We start from the raw sequence: 22,683 nt of genomic DNA on the forward strand, positions 1-22,683 counted from the left end.
ACTCTAGAAAAGATTGGGATTTTGGATGTCATTTTTGGGCTGGCCTCTGGAATTTTCCTGTTTCAAGACTGAATTCTATGCTGGGGTTAGAGATCTGTGTGTTCCTTGGGTGTGGAACACAGGCTTTTATATATCACCCACTTTCATCAGATAAAACAGGAATGGAGTCTTTCATTTTGATTTCACTTAAACTAGAAGGAAAAGCCATAGATCTAAAGCAAAGGAGGTGACAGCATGTGTACTTAATTAGCTGCTGTTTTGTATGTTCTCATGAAGTCTGGGGTTGCTGTCATCAACAAAAAGCAGTAAGTTTCTAAACTGCAATAGAGCAACTGCCTGGGACAGAATTACTCTGGGGTGAGCTGTGCCTTTTTTCACCAGTCTCTCCTGTGTTTCTCAGCAGCTTCAGTGCCAATAGGCCCAGTAACTTTTAAAGCCCTTTTTGTTATCTTTGATCTCAAAATTAACATGGGAAAGCTTTTTGCTGATTGTAAGGTTGAGAGCTGGAGGGCAAGACCTCTCAGCAGTCTCTCCCCAAGCCAGTCCTCACCTTTCTCAATCCTGTGAAAGCATCAGTTCTAGGCACAAAATTATGTTAGAAACATTTCTAGAGGGATCAAAGCCTACAGCAAAGTCAGGGAACCTTCTTTTCAGTAAAGACCAACAGCACAAAGCTTAACAGGTACCACTTTCAATACACTTGGAGAAGAGCCTTGAGACCTAACACTGGAAAAATCAGTGTTTACAAAGTTCCAGCTATGAAAATTTTAAATAAAGATGAAGTAGTTGTTGCTTGGAATTCACAATTCTGAGTGATAGTTTCAAAAAGAAAGAGTTTCTTGTTTAGTCACTAATAATCCAGGATTTCAAAATGCCCTATGGTGTTTGTTTGTTTTCCTTGTTGTTCTGGTTTGGGGTTTTTTGGTTTGGTTTGGTTTGGTTTGGTTTTGGGGTTTTTTGGGGGTTTTTTTGTTTGTTTGGGGGTTTTTTTTGTTTGTGGTGTTTTGGTTTTGGTTTTGATCTAATTTTTTTTAATAGTAATAGGTCTGCTTTAATTAGAAAGTCTGTAATATAGATTAAGGCATTAGGCAAATTGGAATCCTCCCATCTCTCAGTTCTCATCGAAATTATGAGAGTGCTGGGAGAACCATTTAGATAATCAAAATTCCAGAATGCTGCATTAAGGCACATGCAGTCATCGCAGTAGGATAAATGCTCAAAACCCAAACTCATGAACTTTGGAAACCTAGCAGGTGATTCTCTTTCTCAAAACAGTCTATGACCTAGGTAGCAGATCCTGGAAATCCTCCCCTGAGTAGAGCTGGTGAGGGTAAAGGTTAGAAAGATGAAACAGAAACAGAAACAATCTAGACCCAAAAGGTATCCATACTGTTTTCTGGCATACAGATTCAGATTTATTCATCCTTCGTCAGCAGTTAGGATTACAAACAGCAGGTGTTTTATGCAGCACCAAAGCAGAAGTCTAGATGGAGACAGCCTGGGGAAGAGCAGACAGAAACCCAGAAGAAAGTACACTAGGAAGATCTGACTTGCTTTCTTTGGGGTTACTTTCTTGAAATAAAGTAAACATAACAGTGATGCCTCATTCATCTGCAAGATAAACCAGCCGTATGAAGAGGGGCTGAAGAAAAACCACACAAAATATTTCTGTCCAGTGGGATAAAATATGCATGGATAAAAAGAATAAGGGGTTTTGCTTAATGAAGAATTCAAGTTTTCAAATCTCAAATCTGAGGGGTTTCTGCTCAGTAGCCTGAATTTTGCTGTTTTATTATGGCTATTGAGTCAAGCGGGTTTTAACTTCAGATCCAGGGAATGTTGTGATCTCTGTGAAAGTGAGATCAAACTTCAAGACTGAAGATGTCAAAATGCTATTGCACACTACAATTGATTTTTGTGTGTGTATGTGTACAATTAGCTTAAAGTATTAATAGAAAAAGTAGGTAGTTGCATCTAATGATTTTTTTTTGAGTAATCTGAACCATCTGCCTCTATATATTAAGGAGTTCTTTCTTTAATCCAGATTATGGCTGACAAACTGGTTTTGGCATTCACGTTTCACTAGCATTGTGCCCTTGAAGAGCTGATGTGGCTGTAGAAACTCTCTCGCTTACAACTGTTGTGTTTGAAAACATTTTCTGTTTGGCTTTCTTGGAGTTGTTTTCTTATAGCTCCTTTTTTGTTTTGTTTTGTTTGTTTTGGTTTTGTTTTTTTTTTTTTTTTTGCTTTTTTTCCTTTTTTTGAGAAGATGGCCTTTCTAATGAAAAGTATGTTGAGCAACCAGGTAAAGAATTTGGGACTTGGAGGTGGAGGGGACGAAAGCAAAGAAGAAAGCACTCCTTCTGATCCAGCAGCAGCTGCAGGAATGACCAGAGAGGAGTATGAGGAATATCAAAAGCAAATGGTTGAAGAGAAGTGAGTACCTGTTCCCTTATTATGAATACGGGGCTGATTCTTGGTAACTTTGTGCAAATGAAAATAACCCAAGAAAAAGCCTAACATGCTGCTCTTCACTATTTTTTTACAAAGTAGATGAATCTCTGCTAGAAAGACTTTCCAAAATAAAAGTTCCTCAGCTGGAAATGGTAAAATATTACATTCCCTCTTCCCGCCCCCCCCCTGCCCCCCCTCTTGTAACTCTCTCCTATGCTTTCCTGCTATGTCCATCCACAGCTTGATATGCTGGACTCATTCCTAGGTGATGTTACTTTATCTAGAAACATTTTCCAAGATGCTTGTAGTGCAGGATTTAATTCTCTAATGTATATGATTTGTTCTAGAACTCCACATGGAGTACACTTTCAATATGTAATATTTCATTGTCCACATTTATTGTGGCAGACCTGAAAAAGTACTGAGTGCTCTCTTATCTTGAGCAAAGGTTTAAGGTTTTTTTTCCTAAAATCTACTAAATAAAGCAGAACTTTAAAACCAATTAAGTCTCAATTTTGTCTGTAAAGACAATCTTTATCACTTCCTGTGTTTATGAAAACAAGTAAAATGGAAGACTTGGGGTGTGTAGGAGTTCAAACCATGCATAATTATAAATAAAACGATTGACTTTTAAATCTCAAATGCATCTGTTCCTCTAATGGTCAATTACATAATGGTTGTGTAAATCCTTCTTGTAAGATGATTATAGGTGCCAGGTTAATGACTGATGGAATTTGAGGTATCCAGGTCTGTATTTAGCATCAGACATTTCAATCAGGAAGCCCTAAAGAGGTCTCATTTGGTCTGGAAAAAAGGCACAGAATGTTTTGCTCTGTCTTTTGTCAAGTGATATCTAAAAGAGAAATGACCACCTGCTGGCAGGAAGCTGCTTCAGGGAGACTACAAAGAAACACAGGATTCCCGGGATAGGGAAATGCCTGGGAAAAGAATTACTTCTGTACTGTTTTTAAGTGGGGCACGTGTCCTTTCCCTGCCGAGCTGCACCGAGGAAGCAGAGCAGGAATACCCCCACAGGACAGTTAGAAACTCTAAGAGAAAAGATCATCTCTGGATGAGATGTGGTGCTGTGTCAGAAAGCTCTGACATGGGCAGAGCATGCTCCTGTTTCAGGGCCCCAGTGCTCAGCTGTGTGGGAGTGGAGACCAAATGAGTAAATATGCCCTGCTGAACTTGTGCTCAGGCAGTTTAGCACTGGTAACCAACCAGGCCTTGGGAACTTCTCAGATTTTAGATTTGTTTGTGGCGGTTTTGTTCTTAGAGGGAGAAAAATCCAATTTGGAATTTGGAAGTAGCTTTTATGTGCCAAAATACCTATACTGAAACATGTTACCAAAAATCTTTGAGGAGACACATTTCGCAAATAAATGCGTATGTAATCTAAAAAAAAAAAAAAAAAAAAAAAAAAAAAAAAAAAAAAGGTACAGACCAGTTCTTAAATCTAAGAAAAATTTTATAAAATCACTGATTAAGTCAGTGCTCTTCCATACAGGGAAGCTTCAGAATTCATTGCTCTTATGAAACAAATAATGCACAAAGAAAGACCAGGAAAATTCACAGGTAACAGAAGCACAGGAAGTGTGGCCCCTTGGCATCACTTTATTGCTATTGCTCCTTTTCTGCCTTTGGACAAGTTACTTATCTTGGGCAATAACTCCCATGCATAGCTTTTTGCAGCCAAGCAACTGGTTTAGTTGAAAAGATTGTTTTTATTAGCATCTTGAAGGAACATTTTTTCTGATTTCCAGGATGGAAAGAGATGCAGCATTTGCGCAGAAAAAAGCAGAGCGAGCTGTTCTGAGGGTTCACCTGAGAGAAAAGTACAGACTGCCCAAGGTAAGCCTGTAGCTCATGAGCTCATCTAGTCCAGAGGCCAAATTTCAACCAATTTTAAACTGCCCACTCCTTTTCCTTTAGTGATCTTGGCACTGTCAATTATTTCCAGGAAAACCAAAATATTGAAAGTAAAATCTTCAAGCAACATATTTCAAATAATTTTTTTTAATTACTGTGTTATTTTGTAGGCTTCTGCCGTGGGCAGCAGAGACGTAATACAGGACAGAGTACTCTTCCCAGGGGTTTGGATCACACATTTGCTCTGATCTGTCACTACTGGGAAGATGTTGGCATATTTCATTTATACCCCTCAAGGATATGTGCTTCTTAGCAATTTGAAAGTTTATTTGTATTACTCACCTGCCAGCTCTGAGTCATTACCACTCATTTTCTGATCAGTACTTTCCCATGCTTTTTGATTAATTAAAATGGAGGAAGGTAAAGAATCTCTCTCCTGTAAATTTGGCTGCTAAAAAATGTAGTGCTTAATCCAAACAAGTCATTTAGGGACTCATCATCAACAGGAAGAAACCAGCACCTGTAGCCTCATCTAGCCAAACTTTTAAATAAGCATTCAGGGTGGACTTGGGTCACCCCCCAGTGGCTGTGTCTATTCCAGAGGGAAGCCAGGTGACATCTGAACTCAGGTAAGATGTATTCCACCCGTAAAAGCCTGGTTCCTCTGGTGCTCTAGCTGGACAACATACCCTGAGGGTGAGTTTAATTACAGAAAGATTAATTATGCAAAAAAATTAAGTCCAAGATTTTAAGTGATTGATTGGATTGGAGGTCTAAGTCTCTAAACACCAGCATTTTAATTAGCAGCTGAGGAGTAAAATATCATTAGGCCTTGCTTTCCTTTCGGAGGCATAGGCTGCCACAGCTCCTGAACAGCATTTACCCAGCGTCTTGCCAGAGCTTGCAGCTCCAAGAGGGCTGCTTTGGAAAGCTCCAGGATACTCGAGTGTCCAGGTCTCAGCTAAACATCAGTGGAGCTGGGTGTCTCTGGTTTTCAAATTCTCCCACTTGTAGAGCTTTTCACAGCTGGAGATGGTGTCCAGGTCACCAGTCCCCCTTGGCTGAGCCCCTCACAGACACACAAGTATGCAGTGGTGTTCTGACCCATCTCCAGTAGGATCTTGGCTTTGGCATGTACCAAGTGCTCTCCAAGGCCATATTTCAGTAATAACAATAGAAGATTCGTCTCCAAGGTTGGAGAGTAGCTCTAAGCCAGAAAACAATATTGCAGGACACATTTTCCTGCATTTGTTTCTCCCTATATAGCATTTCTTGGTTTTCATCAGCCCTTATGAAAACATGTTATAGCAGGAAGAAAATGAAACTACTACATGCATGCTAATGTGTCCCTGAAAAACAATTCAGTGCTGTAATACAACACACTGGCAGCAAATGCTCTCAGGCTTGTGATAATGCATTAAATATTTTGAAAATTGAAAGTAATTTCAGGTAGCCTAGTATGGTCTAGAAACACTGAATATTACCAGTATCAATCACTAGCAAGCACTTTAAGTAAAAGCATGAAATTCAGGACTAAGCAGGGCCCCCCTTTGCCATGTAAAATCTAAAGCTCTATGCTATCTAGGCCAGATTTATAAGAGAAAGTAGACCCTTAATGAACCTAATCCTATTAACAGAGTTGTCAACTTAGGTTTGTCATCAGAAAGATGTTTTTAGCCATGAGACATTTGATCTATGGACAACTTTTTCATCTTTGGTGTATGTAGTGCATCACATACATACAAAATATTTTTAAAAACTACATAAATACAGACATTAATATTTTAATAATATTTTTTTTAAACTCACCAAACTCTCTTATGCACTTGCTGCCTTTTTCCTGAACTGGGATTCAGTAATCAATTAATTTCTGCAAGGCCTAAACACAGGGGCATGAGCTGATGGTGAGCTGTGGAAAAAGGAGTCCCAAGGCAGATGTCAGGAGGGAGCAGTTCCCACTCAGCAGCTCTGTGCTCCAAGCTGTGCTCTCTGGATTCTCTGAGGGTGTTCCTGGGGAGGAAGGCTGCTGGTTCCACATCTGTCTCCTTATAGCTACTTGCAAGGTATTTGCAGCCCTTCAATGGCAAAAGGACGGTGTTGCTGCTGTATTGCTTATTTATGTCCCACCTGCAGGTCAAGACAAGGTGAACTCTGATTTTGTATGTTACTGGTGCATTATAGGTGATGAATCACAGGATAAGGTCTGGAGTCAGCTACCTAAGGATGTCTGCACATAAGCATAGGTAAATGTTATGGCAGGATAAGTTAGGCACAAGGAAAGCAGTACATCACACAGGGATGCTGGAAAAGAGTTTGGCTCCCTTGTGGATTAGTCTGTGAGCTTTGATCTTTTTGGTTTACAAGTAGACTTCATAGAAGCAGCGTTGAACCAGCATTTGGTCTTCTTTGCTCCTTAAGTTGCACAGAAGACTTTAACATCATTGTTCAGAGGAACGAAAGTGCCATTAAACAAACAATACCAAACTTTGATTGCTCTTCTCGCCTCGTGGAGGGCCGTTGTCTCCCTTTGAGGGAGCTTGACAAAACTTTTAGTGACAGAAGCTGCCTCCCTGAGGGACATTGCTGTTCCCGTGGGCAAGGACTGTGTCTCTCCCTGAGGGACATTGCTTTCCCTGCCCAGCGGACACGGAGCTGTCTAATGTTAAACTGTATCCTTTACCTGTGGGAGCCAGAGAAGGAATTTCCCCTGGGATGGTCAGATGGTGACCATGTCCTGCTTGTGCTATCTTAATCCTTCTCCCTCTCTCATTCACCTTTTTTCTCATTTCTGTACACACTTAATGCTACAAAATAAAGTTGGTATGCTTGAACTGGACCCTTGCACCTTAATTTGGAGAGGGCTTTACTGTCAAATTGTAACAAAGCAGGTATTTAGATTTCTGCTCACATCTACCTGTGTATTGTTGTATATGTAAAGAACTCTATTGCATCTATAGCAAAACAGATCTGGGAGTGACTACATCAGAGACATAATCAGGGTCAAAAAATATTAGCACGCACTCGGACTCTACCGCCGATGCTGTTGAATTGTCAGAATAATGTCTGACCCAGTTTTGGCCTGGGCACTCTCCCAGGCAGTTCCCACGGCCAGTTTGGGAGTTAGGACAGGCGTTCCCAATGGCAGTTAGATGGGACCACCCTGTTTGGTAGGGCAGCAGAGTTCAAAAACATCCCAGTGGGTTTTCCCAGGCCAACTGGCCTTGGGGCAAGAGACCAGTGCCAGGCATATTTAATTTAGTAAAATAGATGTTGCTTCTATGTTCACTTTTCCATTTCAAATCAAAGTAAACAGGAATCAAACACTCAAATGTTAGAAGGAAGCGAAGAGGCCGTACATGCATCATGTGCTCCTTTGCTTCTTTTTGAGCAGCCCCACCCTGTTGAAGCTCATTCTAGGTCTATTAAAGCTAAATGCCAAGTGGGTAGAGGCAGGTGGCTTGGGCAGAATTGTACTGCTTTAGACTATATCTCAGTATATTTGTTTTTAGTCAGAGAACACTTTGAAGCCCCAAACTGTTGCACATCACATCCCAGACTTCCATAGGACAGTGGGCTTTGGTGCAAGAACATGCCAGACAATTGTTCACATTGCCAAAGATGTGAATCACTACAGTAGTGTTCAGTGATGATGCCTTAAATTTGAATTAATCCTAAAGGAAAGAACATGTGTGATTGTCTGATTAGGGGCACTTGTTCAGTAATTAACATTTTTTTATCATCCACCACTGCTGCTGGCAAGGATTTCAAAAGGGTTAACTCCTCTGATAGCTATCAGTTGCTGAATAAAAGCTTAAAACCATTTTTCCTGCTACACAATTAATAAAAAATACCTCTTCTGTTCAGGAGATTGTTTCTAGCTCCCACAGATCTGACTCCAGCAACCCTTATCAAAAAGGTGAAGAGATGTCTTCACCCATTTTATCCACATAGCAGTAACAATCCTGCTAGAGCTCCCTACAGTTTCACAGGAGATATGGGGGAAAATCAGATTAAAGGGAGATACAGTCATTGCAAACAGAAAGTGTGAAAGTACGGAACCATAAATAGTGGTTATGCAGCTGACCACCCCCCTGCCTGTCCTTGCTATGGCCTGCAACAACACAGACATTGCTCATATATGTCCTTGCATTCATTTGTCCTTTCATTCATGCAAAACCCAGACCCCTCACTCTAAAAAACACCCCCTGCTGATAGCATTGCTGCTTATTCATATCAGGCCTTTGCTGCTGTCATGGTTAATTTTGGAGATGTAATGAGGCATTAATGCTTATCTTTGATGTGTGAACTGTGTCGAAATATCCTGTTCTTCTGAGCTCTGGATCCATCAGAATCCACCAGAAAATGTGAACAAAATCACCATTGTTTGAAAAATTGACATAATCCCACTGATGGAGTGATTCAGTGGGCAGGCAGGAAGCAAGTGTATGTGGTGCTTACTGCATCTCAGCCCTTTTAATTGCTTAACCAGTTTCTTCCCTGTCTCCTTTTGCTTTTTCAGACTCACAACCAACCTCCCTCCACTCTATTGTTGTCCAAGTCCTCCTATTACCCCACTTACCAACACTGATTATGTGCCAGGCAGCCCCTGCTCTTCATCACAACTCAGAGAGGCCAACCAAAGACCTAGACAGAGTTCAGACACGGTTTGGGAAGGTGGGGGACCCTTTTTCCAGTGATTCGTTCTGAAGTTTAATGCATCTTTCTTCCAGAAGGTTTCAGTTTAGTGCTGATACCTAAAAATCCCCTGCACCTATCCGCCCAACAATCGAATAAGGAAATGGTACCTCAGCTCTTCTATAGCTCTTGTTTCATTGAGCAGAAGCTGACAGGCACAGCACAGCAGCTGATAGGCTCACTAGTCTCCTGCAGCATGGCATTGGGGGATGCAAATAACTTGGAATGGAATTCCTGCACCATCAGCATGGCAAAGATTTCTAAAATGGCAAGTGACACTGAGGGCTTCAGTTTTGACAGTGCTGAAGCCCTTCAAAGAAATATAATTGGCATTGCCCGAAAAATCTTAGAACTTTCATGGAGGCTGATTGAGGCCCTGAATTCACAAGTTGCACACAAAAAATTGAATGAAAAATCTGTACATGTTTCGGTTCTCCCTAAAAACCTAAAAAAGAACAAAACAAGAGGCATCACTGGTAGATCCTGGGAGAACAGAAATACTCACATTTGCTGGTTTTGTTTCCTGCTTTAGAGTGAATTGGATGAGAATCAAATACAGATGGCTGGAGATGATGTGGGATTGCCAGAAGACCTTCAGAAGATGGTGGCAGAAGATCAGGAGGAGGAAGAAGACAAGGACTCTATCCTGGGCCAGCTGCAGAACATCCAGAATATGGACATGGATGCCATCAAAGAGAAGGCGCAAGCCACCTTCACTGAGATGAAACAGGCAGCTGAGCAGAAATGTTCCATGATGTAGAAGAGCCACCACTGCCCAAAGGCTGTAACTTCAGTCTTGTGTTGCTGGGGATGCAGAGGGAGAGCAGGCAGAGGGAAGCACTTAGCTCTAGAGCATTCAGTGTAAATATAGAAAAGTGATGAGAGAGAGACTTAAAACCCTGAGGGGAGAGTAAAATTTCACCTGCTGGGACTGCCTAGAAGGAAGTTAGAATTGATCCTCAGTTTTGAACATAACTTTTTCCCCCATGGAAAAAAAAAGGCTTTAAAACAATTAATACTGGGGAAAAATGTGCCTTTTTCCATTTTTTCCACATGACTGAAATGCTATTAAATGTGTATGTTTGAACAAAATCGTACTTCTGATACATCACGTAGAGGTAACCACTCATTTAATCTGCTTTCAGAAATAAATATATATATTTCTTATAAGAACATGTCTGTTTCAAGCATCTTGAGGCAAACACAGTGGTCAGATATTGACATTTGCTGCAAAACCACGATTTTTAAAATCCTCTCTGTATTAAGTGTAGCAAAAGGCAAAAAGTGAAGCATGTAACTCAACATCTTGGGCCAAAAATGTTGTCATATACACTAAGTAGGGACTTGTAGGAAATAAGGCTTGGTGGCTCTCAGTGAGCTCTGCTCTGGGGCAATGCAGGCTTCTCCAGTCTGCTTTCATTTCCCAGCCTCTAAAAGCACTTCAAACACCAAGGGACAGCAGTGACTCTCTGCTTGTCCGCTCTGTGTGCCAAATTCTGGGGCTGGGGGTACCGGCACGAGGCTAAAAGCAGCTCCCCACACTGATTCTGGGAGTTGTCTCCATCGAAGGCTAAACATGGAAGGTTAAACCTGAGGAGAGGCATAGTTCTCACTAATGTTAAATCTGCCTGTGCCTATGGGACATGCAGGCTGCCACTCCCAAGGAATTCTAGAAAATGAATGACTTCGTAAGTTCTCCAGGAGCTAGCCTGGAAATTAAATTTGGAAATTAATACATGTAGCACCTTCCTACAGGTTTATAAGTCTCTTTCTCTCTCTCTCTCTTTCTGTCTCTAGCCAATCAAGTAAAAATAATAATTTTAAATTAACAAATTCACTACGTATTATTTACCTCCTTTCTTTCTCTTTTCCTTCTTTCCTTGCTTGCTTCCTTCCTCTTCTCTTTGTCTTTTCTCCCTCCCCTCCCCTCCCCTCCCCTCCCCTCCCTTGAAAACCTGTTATCCATTTTCTTCCCCATTGTAGCATTAAGAAAATATACTTTTTTTCTTGCTCATTTCCTCCTCACCTAGGAAACACAGAGTTTACAAGTTCTGACCTTCCTTGCTCTTTCCAGAGGATGTCCTAGTGCATTAAATGGCTCTCATCCAACAAGTAATTTCTTTAGTGGACAGAACCTATCTTCAGCAGGTCCCTCAAGCATCAGAACTATTTTGCCTAAACCCACCAAGACTTCTGATCTGATTTCTTCCTCTTGGGATTCTGCTCTCACATGGCACCACAGAATCTAATTACCTATGCGGAAAGACAAGTGGGGTCTTTTAGGAGGTCTTTACATAAAGTAGATAAAATAGTCACCAGCTCAGCTCAACCAGCCTGAGGTTTGTGAGGCTCAATGCATTTCCCTCTGCATTGGTTATAAATCTGGGTGGTGTCTCCACACTGTTGTGTTGCTTTACAGACTGAATTGTCCTATCTATAAGACACCAAAATAAACAAGCCTAAGGGTTTTGACCTTTGAATTAAAATGCGCTTGGGACATCCCAAAAATCTTACTGAAAGCATCTGGTGCTTTAAAGGATCTAATTAAATTTGTCAGCAGATATAGGATCAGCATTTTCACAGTTTAAAGGGTCAGAGAAGAAAGTACAGTCAGAATTACCAAACAAACGATTAATGAGATTCCAAAAAAAGTGTCAGGGCTGGCATAGACAAGCGGGACTGGGAGGTGGCTTGGGACTGGCACAGGATGGGTACCCAGCCCCACTGAACTGCTACTGGTACAGGAGTGAGCTGCCTTAGGCACCACTGTTAGACCAGAGCTCCCACATTTAGTCCGGAGTGGCAGAGCCAGGGCAGCGGGGGCGAATCTGCGCTGCCCTCAGCAGGAGCCTGATCTCCAGCTCGCCGGAGGTGGCTGCCTGCCCCTGGCAACACCTGCAGGGCTCATCCCTCCAGCACCGGCTGTTCCCAGCTCCAGCCGCTAGGCACAGGCCTGGGGAGGCACATGAGTACATGCAGGAGGTGGTGAGGTCACCCCAGGTACATGCAGCTCTCAAGGTGCTCAGCCCTGGGGGCAGGGCACAGGGCAGCCACTGCATGTGCTGGTATGCGAGTCTGGGAATGTTTGTGTCCATATCTGTGCACAAATGCACGTGTACGCGTGTGCATGCAGCTATGCACGTGGGAGAATGGACAGGGACATGTCCGTGTGTCCGTGTGTCTTTGTCAGGAGCAGATTAAAGGGTTAGGTCACATGGCAGCTACTGCTGGACCGACCCTACCTGGGATTTGGGTTCTTAGAGTTAATAGGATCGCTGGAGCTCAAGACCGTCATCCCATCAAGATAAACGTCTCTAGTGCCCACTCTTAAGCAATCCGAATTCAATTAGGCTAATTGGAAAACAAGTAAAGAAGGATTGTGTTAATATAGCCTTATAGCATGAACCTCCCCTCCCTCCCTATGAGCATGGCAGGCCCAAATGCCATGGTGCTCCCACCAGAAAGGGCTGCCTGGCTCCCAGAGCCTATTCTACACCCACAGCCTGGACAGACAGCAGGACAAGATCTCTGTGCAACTCCTGGGTGCCAGACAGGACTCTGGGAGGTGATTCTCCTGGGCAGATCAAGCCCAGAAGAAAAAGAATGAAAGTGTGAGCGATACAGTGACAGGAGGAGACAGCTTCCTCATGCATTATGCTTCCAAGAGGTTTCTGAAACTGTGCCCTTAGGAATTTTTGGGGCGGAAAAATTCCTTTTTTTGGGTTGTTTTTATCAATCTGCTGGATGATACAGAGCATGCAAACTGCAGGATGGTACAGGTTCACTCTAGGTGAATATTTCCTCCTTTTCCTTGCTTTCCTCCTGTTGATTTGCAGTCTAACCTTGAAAGTCCCATTTATCTTTCAGGGAGGTCCCCCCTGCTGCACATCTTTGGTCTGGAGAGTGATGTCTCTCCTGTAGTGTGACTTCAGCTTCAAATCTCTGCTCTGCAAGGCAGTAATTATTTCACCTGGACATTAAAAAAAAAAGGCAGGAGAAAAGGAAGGAGGAACCTGTGGCATTTTATGGTGCTGATTTCATTGCATGAAGCCACATCCCATGCATATGTCTCAACAGTGACTACAGGATGGAAATTACTTCCCTTTAGTCTTCACTGTGCATGTGGAAGGAGGTACAGCAGACTGCTGCACTTTACAGATGGTCTGTCTTGAGAACTTCTGTTACTCTCCAAGCATAACTTCAGCAGAAATTTTAATAATGCATTGGAAAAAAATAAAAAAGGTGATGAAATGGGGATACCGCTTGGAAAGGCAAGTAACAAAGGCTGCCTGTTTCATCCCCTAACGAATACTCTCAAATTTGGTTCTGGTTGCCCCCACAAGTTCCCAAAGGTCAATGGTCTTTGCAAAGCTGGGAGGTACCACAGGATCAGTTCCTGAGGCTTCATACTAATACGATACGAATCCCAGAGGGCTGCAAGTGATTCAACTGACAGCCAGGACATCAGACCCAAAGGGAAAAGTTCAGTTACCGTTCTTTGCCTATCTAAACCCTCTGTGCAATCAGAGGAACCATTAGACTTCTTCCCTCCCTGGAGCACTGTAATGCCTCATGCGTGTCACACAGTCTGTGCCTGAAGCAGGGCAAGAGAGAAAAGACAGATCTAGAGCTGGAAGCATCAGAGCTCTCTCTGCTCTGCTACACAGTTAAGGGGTTTTTTTCAGGTATTTTTTCAAATTGGGATCAAGGGAGTGGCTTCCTCTTTCAACAATTCCACTCGCCTGCTAGAAGGATGCTACAGTGACAAATGTAGCTCCACATGGAAAACACAAGTGGAATATTCTACTGCTGAACAAAGAGGAGCCTTCTCTGTCAGGGAGGAAGGTCTCTTGTGTCCTGTGTGGAACTCAAGCACCGTGCTCCAGGGCTGGAAAGCTTGTTTCCTGCCTTCATATTGTGATTAACAGCAAAAAACCGAGTATTGACTCTGTAACTGACAACTTTGACAGGTATCCCAAAAGCAGCATCTGTGCCAGGATCCAATGCCCTTTATGACACTGACTAAAGGGTTTTTGCTCCTTCATCTCACATTCCTATCTTTCTTAACTATAACAAGCAAAACTGATTCCTAATTTTGCCCAGGACTTCTGGAGGGACAGGTGTGTTTTGTGCTGATTTTGAGTGCTGTAAACCCCCAGCTTCAAATTAGAAGAAATTAGGGACATTGCACAGTTCATTCATCTTCACTAATAGAGTTCCTGGGAAACACACATGTAGATTAAAGGAACACAATGGCCCCTCGCTGATTGCTTTGAGTACCCTCCAATGTCCCTACAATGGTATTGACTGGCTCTTTATAGTGTCCACAAAAGCCACACTAACCTTTTCTTGTCTCTTCTGTTGGCCTCTTCCCTCTGTGCAAACGGAGGTCTGAGTTCTTTCGGCCTCAAACCAACCCCAAGCAGTCAGTGATGAACTGAGGCAAACCTCATCTGAAGCTAGGAAAAGCCGTGCACTCCTAAAAGAAATCTACTTTGGGACATCAGAACATAAACTTGCAAAAGGTGTGGACGTTGGCAGAAGCAAGCACTGGCAATCTTTGAAGTGATTCCTCTGAGAAAATCTACATAATATGGAGCCTGTTAGGGCAGAAGGGGAATAAAAAATGCAGATTTATTGAGAGAGGTCATACTTATTAGACTAGCTAATATATCTGGAAGAACAAGCAGTAGCAGTGGTGTTTTTCTTCCACATTCACTCTCCTCGGGCTTCAAATGGAAGCATCCTAAAGCTAAGTGTAGACTGAAAATCACTCTGGATGTTACTGCGTTTGTCACATAAACAACCTGGGACAAAAGGTAGCTGGTGCCTCAGAGGAAGTGGGAAGTGCTGGTGTGAAAATGACAGAAAGACAAAAGCAGGGAAAAGATAGATGCAGGATACGTGATGCTGTTATCTGGTTGGTTCTGTGGAAGGTCCACGTCTTCCACCAAGCCAAGTACAAAGAGAAATGTGTGGGATTTTGCTCCCTGCCTCACCTCCGAAAATATTTTGTGCATCCCCCATGAAGCTATGTCCTGCCTGCTACCGCCCCCAGCCCCACTCGCATCGTGGAGTACAGGGTCACCGAATCAGCTCTTCTCACAGGCTCTGTCCTCTAGCAGCATACTTGAAAACTTCCTCGCAAATATTGCTTAGAGCTTCCTCGGGTTTGTGAAGTCTGAGAGGCTGAGCCCACCTCCTGCGTCTGTCCTGCCCGGAAGCGCCTGGTCTGTGAAATGCCTTTGGATGCAATCGGGCGCAGGGCGAGGGTCCCGCAGAGCACCAGCGCAGCGGCTTTTACCCTAGAGCCTCTGAGTCGGGTCGGGGCCGCGGATCGTCCCGCAGGGCAGCGTTCGAGCGGCCGCCGTGAAACCGGCGCACCTACAAACCGTCCGGGAGAGATCTGGGCTGAGGCCGTCGGACAAGAGAAACGCGGCGAGGCTCCGAGAGCCGCCGAACAGCGCGGGGCCGTGCCGGGGACCCGCTGTCCTCCGGCCCGGCACCTCCGGGCTCCCGCCCCTTCCCGTCCTGTTCGCCGAGTCCCCTTTACCGCGCCCCCGGCAGCGGCTGCCGCGGCTCCCGCCGTCCCGGCTCTGTCCCCCCGTGCCCGGCGCGCCTCTCGCCGCCCGTCCCACCGCGGTTTCTGACAGCGCTGCCCCGGTCCCGGGGCTCCGACCGCGGCGCTCGCCCCGGGCCAGCCAGCCCCCGGCTGCAGGGGGGCCGCCCCGCTCCGCCTCGGGGGCCCCGGATGGCATCGCCCGGCGCCGTCTGGGGCTGGGACTTGGGGCCGGGGCCGGCGGGGAGGGGCGGGGCGGCCGGCGGGGGCCGGGGGATGCCCTGCCTCCCCCTCCACGCCGAAGAGGTGCGGGGGCCTCGCCTTCCCTCTCGCTTACCGCCCCCTGGCACTCCTCCCCCGCCCCAGGGAGGCCAGCCCGCCCGGCGACACCGTGCCAGACTTGCCCGCGCCGCCCTGAGGCCGGGTGAGACCGCAGCGGCGCGGCGGAGCCCCGGGCCGGCAGCCTCATGCACCCGCCCGGCGCCCCGCTCGCCATGGCCGAGGGCGCCTTCTCGCTGGCCGCCCCGGCGGCGCGGAGCCCCGGCGGAAACCCGTCGAGGCTTCACAGCATCGAGGCTATCCTGGGGTTCACCAAGGAAGACGGGCTGCTGGGCGCCTTCCCGCCCGACGGCAGCGCCAAGGAGGCGGACCGGCGGGGGCCCCGGCACTGCCTGCCCAAGATGCCCGGAGAGCAGCCGCCGGCCGAGCCCCAGGGCCGCGCTGAGCGCTTCCAAGGTGAGCGCTGTGGACGAACGCCGGGTGCCGGAGGGCGGACGGGTGGGCGCCGCTCCCCCGCGCCCCCGGGCAAGCCCCGCGGGGAGATCCCGCCGGTGACCTCCCGTCTTCCCCTCGTAGAGCCGTACTGTCCCGGCAGCACCAGCCCCGAGTTGCCCGCTGGCAGCAGCGGCGAGGGGAAGCCGTCGGAAGAGGAACAGCCCAAGAAGAAACACCGGCGAAACCGCACCACCTTCACCACGTACCAGCTTCACGAATTGGAGCGTGCCTTTGAGAAGTCCCACTACCCCGACGTGTACAGCCGCGAGGAGCTGGCCATGAAGGTCAATCTGCCCGAAGTCCGCGTCCAGGTAACGCCCGGCCCGGCTCCCCGCCACGGCCCGGCCCGACGCGCCTGGGCGCAGCCCCGTGGTCCCGGCGGCCGGAGCAGCCCGGGCGCGGCGCGCGGGCCCGTGACCGCAGCACGGCTCCGGCCACACTCGGGGCCCCGCCGGAGCGCTGGGCAGGGCTGCCGCATAGCCGCGAACCGGCCCGGCCGGCGGGACAGCGCGGGGCTCGGGGCAGACCTGCGTCCGGCAGCCGCGTCGTCGGTGCTGCTGCCGCCCTTTGAGCGGCGTGCCCCAGCCCGGGGCCGCTCAATCTGCTGTGTGCCGGGGCAGTGGCGGGTGGATGGGCGGGCCAGCTCCACTGCGGGACTGCTTTCCACCGAGCGCAGGGCTGTGGGTCGTGGAAGAACGCCCGAGCCCCCCAAATTCCCTTTTGCCCCAGCTCGGACAGGTGTGTGTCCCTCACTCTGTTTTGCATTCACCGCTGCAGCCAGAGGTGAGCCTCCTTCCACTGCCCGGGGCCTGGCTGATACAGCTCTGCTTGCAGGTTTGGTTTCAGAACAGAAGGGCTAAGTGGAGGCGGCAGGAGAAATTGGAGGTGACCTCCATGAAGCTGCAGGACTCGCCCATCCTCTCATTCAACCGCTCGCCGCAGGCAGCACCCATGGGTCCTCTGAGCAGCAGCCTGCCCCTGGAGACGTGGCTCAGCCCGCCGGTGCCCAGCAGCACGGCCCTGCAGACCCTGCCTGGCTTCGTGGCCTCGCCGCAGAGCCTGCCCGGCAGCTACACGCCACCGCCCTTCCTGAACTCTCCGGCAGTCACCCACGCGCTGCAGCCCCTGGGAGCCATGGGGCCGCCGCCGCCTTATCAGTGTGGGGCCACCTTTGTGGACAAGTTCCCTTTGGATGAGGCAGACCCACGCAACACCAGCATTGCTGCCCTGCGGCTGAAGGCCAAGGAGCACATCCAGTCCATCGGCAAGCCCTGGCAGACAATCTGAACTCCCTCTCAGCACCTGGGAGAAAGCCATGGGAGAGGCGCATCCCAGAACGTCTGAAGGACACCCTTACCCTGCCTTGGCTGCCACGGATGGATGGCCAGGTACAGGAGGGCTGTCCCTTACACTCGCCTTTCCCCTACACCTTGACTTGCTTTTGTATTTTGTGGTCCTTTTAATTCCCTTTTCCACAACTCCTGAAGAGTTAGGGGCCTGATAGCTTAGGAAAAACAGTTTCTTTTGCTCTCCCTCCTTGGCTGGATGCTTTAGTTGTAATAAAAGCTACAGTAGGGCAAAGAACTATGTAAGGTGGCTGGGAGCTCAGGACTGCTGTACCTGGGGAGAGGGTTCTACTTCTACACCATTAAATGGTACCATCTGCATGGAGGCTGTGTATCATGTTTCTGAACCCAAATGGGCATCTTGGGCTGGAGCCTCTGCTCCGTGTGATGTACGGAGGGGTGGGAGATGCCTGGCTGTGGGCTCTTCTCTGTCCTCCATCAACAGAACCCTGCCCAAGCTGGCTGTGGCATTGGGGCCTGCATCCCCGTGATGGAGAGTGTGCCCAGATGGAAGTGGGCACAGGGGGGCTTAGAGCCCTTGCAGTCCTTGGGCCAGGCACACTACTCCCCCCATTGCCCTTGTGAAGCAGTGCCAGGCTCAGGTGGGCTCTGCCGACCTGAGTCAGTGACAGTGCTTGCCTCTGCAAAGAAGGGGAATAGCAGGACCCACAGGGCTCCTTCCCCCTGCAGCCCAGCTGCCCACAGGGACAGACAGACGGTCTCGGGTTGGGCACTGACACCCGGCTGGGGCCTGGCAAGCTCATCCTGCCCACTCTGGCTGCCCAGGACAGCCCCTGAAGGCTGGCACAGAGCTGGGCCATGCCCACTTCCCTGCCCACCCAGTACCCATCGCCAGGCTGCCCGAACTAAAACTGCGGCATCTTTATTTTTCATTATCTCCGTTACTGCCTGTAATGGGGCTGAGAAGCTGTAATGAAACACCCCTTCTCCTCTGCTGGGCATGGGGTGCTCTACACACTCGGGAGGTTGTGGCAATTAATGTTTCTCATTAGGGAAGAGAGAAGGATGCACAAGTGCCCTCATTGTGTCCTGGGGATGATTCAATGCAGACTGGGAGACCTCTCCTTTCACCATTTCCCACTCGTTGTGGCCAGACAAAGGCCGGCGTCTAATTATATTTTCACAATCTGTGCGTATCTTTTAAGAGTCCAGTCAGAAACACGTATGTCAGCCTTGTTCAGCTTCACTTTGGAGAGCTTTTTAACCTCAGACAGCAGTTTCTAAACATCCCTTCATAGCTTTCTCCACAGCAGCCCCCATCTATTGTATGGAGAGCTTCTTTTACAGATAATAGGAATCCCTCTTGTTTTCAAACGCCTTTTCCTCTGTCCCCAGCTTCCCTGCAGATACAACCTGCCTCTATGGACCAGAGCACTCACTGTTCAGGACCCCCAGCTTCCCTCCCCTGAGCTATGCTGGTCCAGGGCATGCAGGGAAGCCAAGTGGTTCCTCAGAGCTCAGTCTGGGGGGAATGAAGCCCTGCTGGGGGAGACTATCCTGCTGGGCTCTGGACTTGACAGTTCTACTGTGTGTGCATTTGTGGTGGTGCCCACCCTTCCCAGCACACATCTCTTTGCTTCCTTGGCAGACAGAGGAAGTGCTGCCAGGAAAAGAACTGCCGTTGCTGTCAGGACAAGGGAGGTATTTTGCTAACTTCTCGTAAAGACACCTGAAGGAGAACAAAAATCAGATTGCTTCAGTTTTTAGGTCTTATTCTAGTGGTCCTTTCACAGGTAAGCTTTGCTTGCATCACCAGTTGCAAAAAGACATGGATGGCATTTTTGGTGGCTGCAACAGAAGGATTTCTCTTGGTGTGCTTGAGAAGTGCCTGCATAGCCTGGTTTGTGCCAGCAGGAGACACACACTAATGAGTGACTGCACAGGCTCTGCACACTCTTCCTTCTCAGGGTAGGAACAATCCCACTTGTCATTACTTGGCTACAGTCCAGCTGTGGCTCTAAAGCTGGAAACCCTCCTGCAGGTAAGCACATTAAATTGCTGCCCTAAAGTTCTCACATGTCCTTATTGCTCATGGTTAATAAGCAACTCCCCAAGATTTCAATAGTACTTTCCCATATTTTGGCACTACTACCCTCCCTTTCTCTTACCTACAGTTCTTCTGTATCCTGTAAAGCCGTTGGAAAGAAGCCCTCTAATTCCTGATCAGCTGTCAGCAGCGCTGATGCTTGGTTACTTGAGATAGTCAAAGACTGGCAGTAGATAAAACCACAATGACAGGGCAGCAGAAGGAGCAACTGAAGATACCTGCTCACTTTTAATAAGGTCCTGATCCAGCACCTGCAAACAAATAAAGATTATGGCAAGATATGGTGGTTGTTCTTTTACTGGCATATTAAACTAGTCTTTCTTACATCTTGTACAGGTGAACCCTGTAAGTGGATCGACTTTGTGCAGTCATGTCCCTCAAGGAAAGCTGTGAGTTTATTGCTAAAATGAATATTTTACCAGCTACACAGAAGTGGGCAAATAAAGAGACAGAGGCATATGCAAACACATCTTTCTTCCAGCCTGTCTAGTTTTCTGTGTTCTACACTTTCTTTCAAATTGTCCCATTCCATTTTAAAAGCCCATTTGTTCATTTTGTTGTAAATATCTTCTCCTCCTTAATTGGGTGCTGAGTCTAATAATCCTGCCTCGGCTTGTTAACTGTACAATACCAGTCAGAGTTAATGACCCATTAGCGATTAATTCCTTAAACAGCATCTAATTGCTCACTGTAAAACCTTTTCTTAAAACTGGATTAAATCATCTAGATCCTTAACCACTTCTTTACTCTAACTTTGCTAAGGCTATTAACATGGCCTTCTGAGTGGTCTGTTTCTTCTTTTGCTTAAACTGTATTAGCTACATAGTATTTTTAGTGACTATACTTGACTTCTTTTCAACACCTGAAGTTGGAATTAGGAAGAATAATACAGAAAAAAGACTGCCAGAGAATGAGTAATTATAAGGAAAATGCCATGATGGAATTTGTTCTCAAGAGTGCATTCTGGTCTCCCTTGCTTCTCTCTATCCCTGCTCAAAATCCTATCAGTATTCAAGAAAACTAGCAGGTACCTGAGCTCTTTAATTTTGACTTGAGGTTCAGCTCATTGGCTTCCCGGTGGAGCAGGACTGTCTCTGTGCACAGGAGGGACCCTCAGTCTCTGCTGGATGGCTCGGAAGCTGTCATTCCCTCCGGAGCAGCAGGCTGGCTGTTGTGTGTGCTACTGCCATGGTAGCTCACAGCCCCTGTGACATGAAAACACACGTTGCTCAGCCATAGTTCAAATTTCTGTTACTAGCTTCTGGCGTTGAGGGCAATCCTGTTCCCTTCCTCTGCACAGAAAGTTGAACGATCTTGTTTCCATCTGCCCTGGCTACATCTGACAGGCATTTCAATTATGGACATCCAGTTTCTTACTATTGCAACATCTCAAGTAGCTGCTCAAAGCTCCTGGTTACATCTTTCCTCATCTCTAGGACGTACTATGAACAGGAATTAATTCAAGTGGGTTCCCTTCAGCTACAGTGTTTTAGCTTCTCTCTTCTATGCAGTCAGCCGTCCTCCTTTGGCGCTGCTATAAACCTTGGGACTTCCTTCAATAGTTTGTCAGCCACAGTGTACCCACCCGCAAAATGCTAGCATTAGAGAAAATAGTGGAACGAAACAAAACCAAAAAATCCCAAACAAACAATGAAACAAAAAACCCCAAACAAAAACCCAAACCCCCCAAACAAACAAACAACCCCCCAAACAAAACAAACAAAACTAAACCAAACAAAAACCAACCAACCAACCAACCAAACAAACAAACAAAAAAGAAACCAAAAAACCAAACAAACAACAAAAAAAAGTGAAACCAAAAGCTCGTGAGACCAGGACGCTGACATTACCAGTCTCTCTAGTAGAATTAATACTGTGTCTCCTTTCTGAGCATCTCTGTGTTCTGCCAAGGCATTATGTCAAAACTGGCTGACATTTGGCAGTCATCCCTGTGTCATATGACACTTCTGCCTCATAAAGATTGGGATTGTGGAGCCGGGCACTGTGGTGCGACCGAGATACGGCAAACAGTCTCAGCCACGGGGTTCACCTGGCACCGGAGCGCACCCGGACACCCTGCAAGGCCGGGCCTCAGACGGGCTCCCCGGAGCGCTCCCCTCACGGCCGGGCCTCAGCCGGTCCCAGGCTCACCGGAGCGCTCCCCTCACGGCCGGGCCTCAGACGGGCTCCCCGGAGCGCTCCCCTCACGGCCGGGCCTCAGCCGGTCCCGGGGCTCACCGGAGCGCTCCCCTCACGGCCGGGCCTCAGCCGGTCCCGGGGCTCAGCCGCTCCCGGGGCTCCCCGGAGCTCTCCCCTCACGGCCGGGGCACGACCGGGGCACAGCCGGTCCCAGGCTCACCGGAGCGCTCCCATCACGGCCGGGGCACAGCCGGTCCCGGGGCTCCCCAGAGCGCTCCCCTCACGGCCGGGCCGCCTCAGCCGGTCCCAGGCTCACCGGAGCGCTCCCCTCACGGCCGGGCCGCCTCAGCCGGTCCCAGGCTCACCGGAGCGCTCCCCTCACGGCCGTAGCACAGCCGGTCCCGGGATTCCCCGGAGCGCTCCCCTCACGGCCGGGGCACAGCCGGTCCCGGGATTCCCCGGAGCGCTCCCCTCACGGCCGGGGCACAGCCGGTCCCAGGCTCACCGGAGCGCTCCCCTCACGGCCGGGGCACAGCCGGTCCCTGGCTCACCGGAGCGTTCCCCTCACGGCCGTGGTACAGTCGGTCCCGGGCTCCCCCGAGCACTCCCCTGACGGCCGGGCCAAGGGCGCCCCCTGGCGGACGCGGCGGGAGCAGGTGGTCGGTCCCTCCCGGGCCGGGTTCCGCCCCCGGGCACGGCGGAGCTGCCCCAGCGAGCCGGGGCCGCGGGCACAGCGTCACCTCCCGGGCACACACCGGGCACGAGGGCTCCCGGCA

The 22,683-nt window shown here is 48.1% G+C and overlaps 2 protein-coding genes and 1 long non-coding RNA gene across 5 annotated transcripts; 2 read left to right on the forward strand and 1 right to left on the reverse strand.

Moving 5' to 3' along the window:
• The first annotated feature begins 2,269 nt into the window (after positions 1–2,269).
• Positions 2,270–9,894, forward strand: LOC143696626 (complexin-4). The gene is made up of 3 exons (XM_077193207.1): positions 2,270–2,436; positions 4,221–4,308; positions 9,554–9,894. Exons 1-3 carry the CDS (start codon positions 2,270–2,272, stop codon positions 9,779–9,781), a joined length of 483 nt encoding a protein of 160 aa, XP_077049322.1. The 3' UTR covers positions 9,782–9,894.
• Positions 4,198–22,503, reverse strand: LOC143696627 (uncharacterized). 3 transcript variants are annotated; one of them, XR_013186017.1, is made up of 5 exons: positions 22,413–22,503; positions 20,800–20,973; positions 19,830–20,019; positions 9,527–9,825; positions 4,198–6,453 (listed from the first exon to the last, which is right to left on the reverse strand). It is a non-coding gene; the product is annotated as an uncharacterized LOC143696627 (long non-coding RNA). The 3 variants fall into 3 exon arrangements; XR_013186019.1 differs by lacking the exon at positions 22,413–22,503 and adding an exon at positions 21,920–22,208; XR_013186018.1 differs by lacking the exon at positions 22,413–22,503 and adding an exon at positions 21,619–22,208.
• LOC143696620 (retinal homeobox protein Rx2-like) lies at positions 16,048–17,641 on the forward strand. Its single transcript, XM_077193202.1, has 3 exons — positions 16,048–16,291; positions 16,370–16,665; positions 17,189–17,641. Exons 1-3 carry the CDS (start codon positions 16,048–16,050, stop codon positions 17,639–17,641), a joined length of 993 nt encoding a protein of 330 aa, XP_077049317.1.
• Positions 22,504–22,683: the final 180 nt, after the last annotated feature.

Source organism: Agelaius phoeniceus, chromosome W (assembly GCF_051311805.1).
Source record: "Agelaius phoeniceus isolate bAgePho1 chromosome W, bAgePho1.hap1, whole genome shotgun sequence".
In the NCBI taxonomy this organism is placed as follows: domain Eukaryota; kingdom Metazoa; phylum Chordata; class Aves; order Passeriformes; family Icteridae; genus Agelaius; species Agelaius phoeniceus.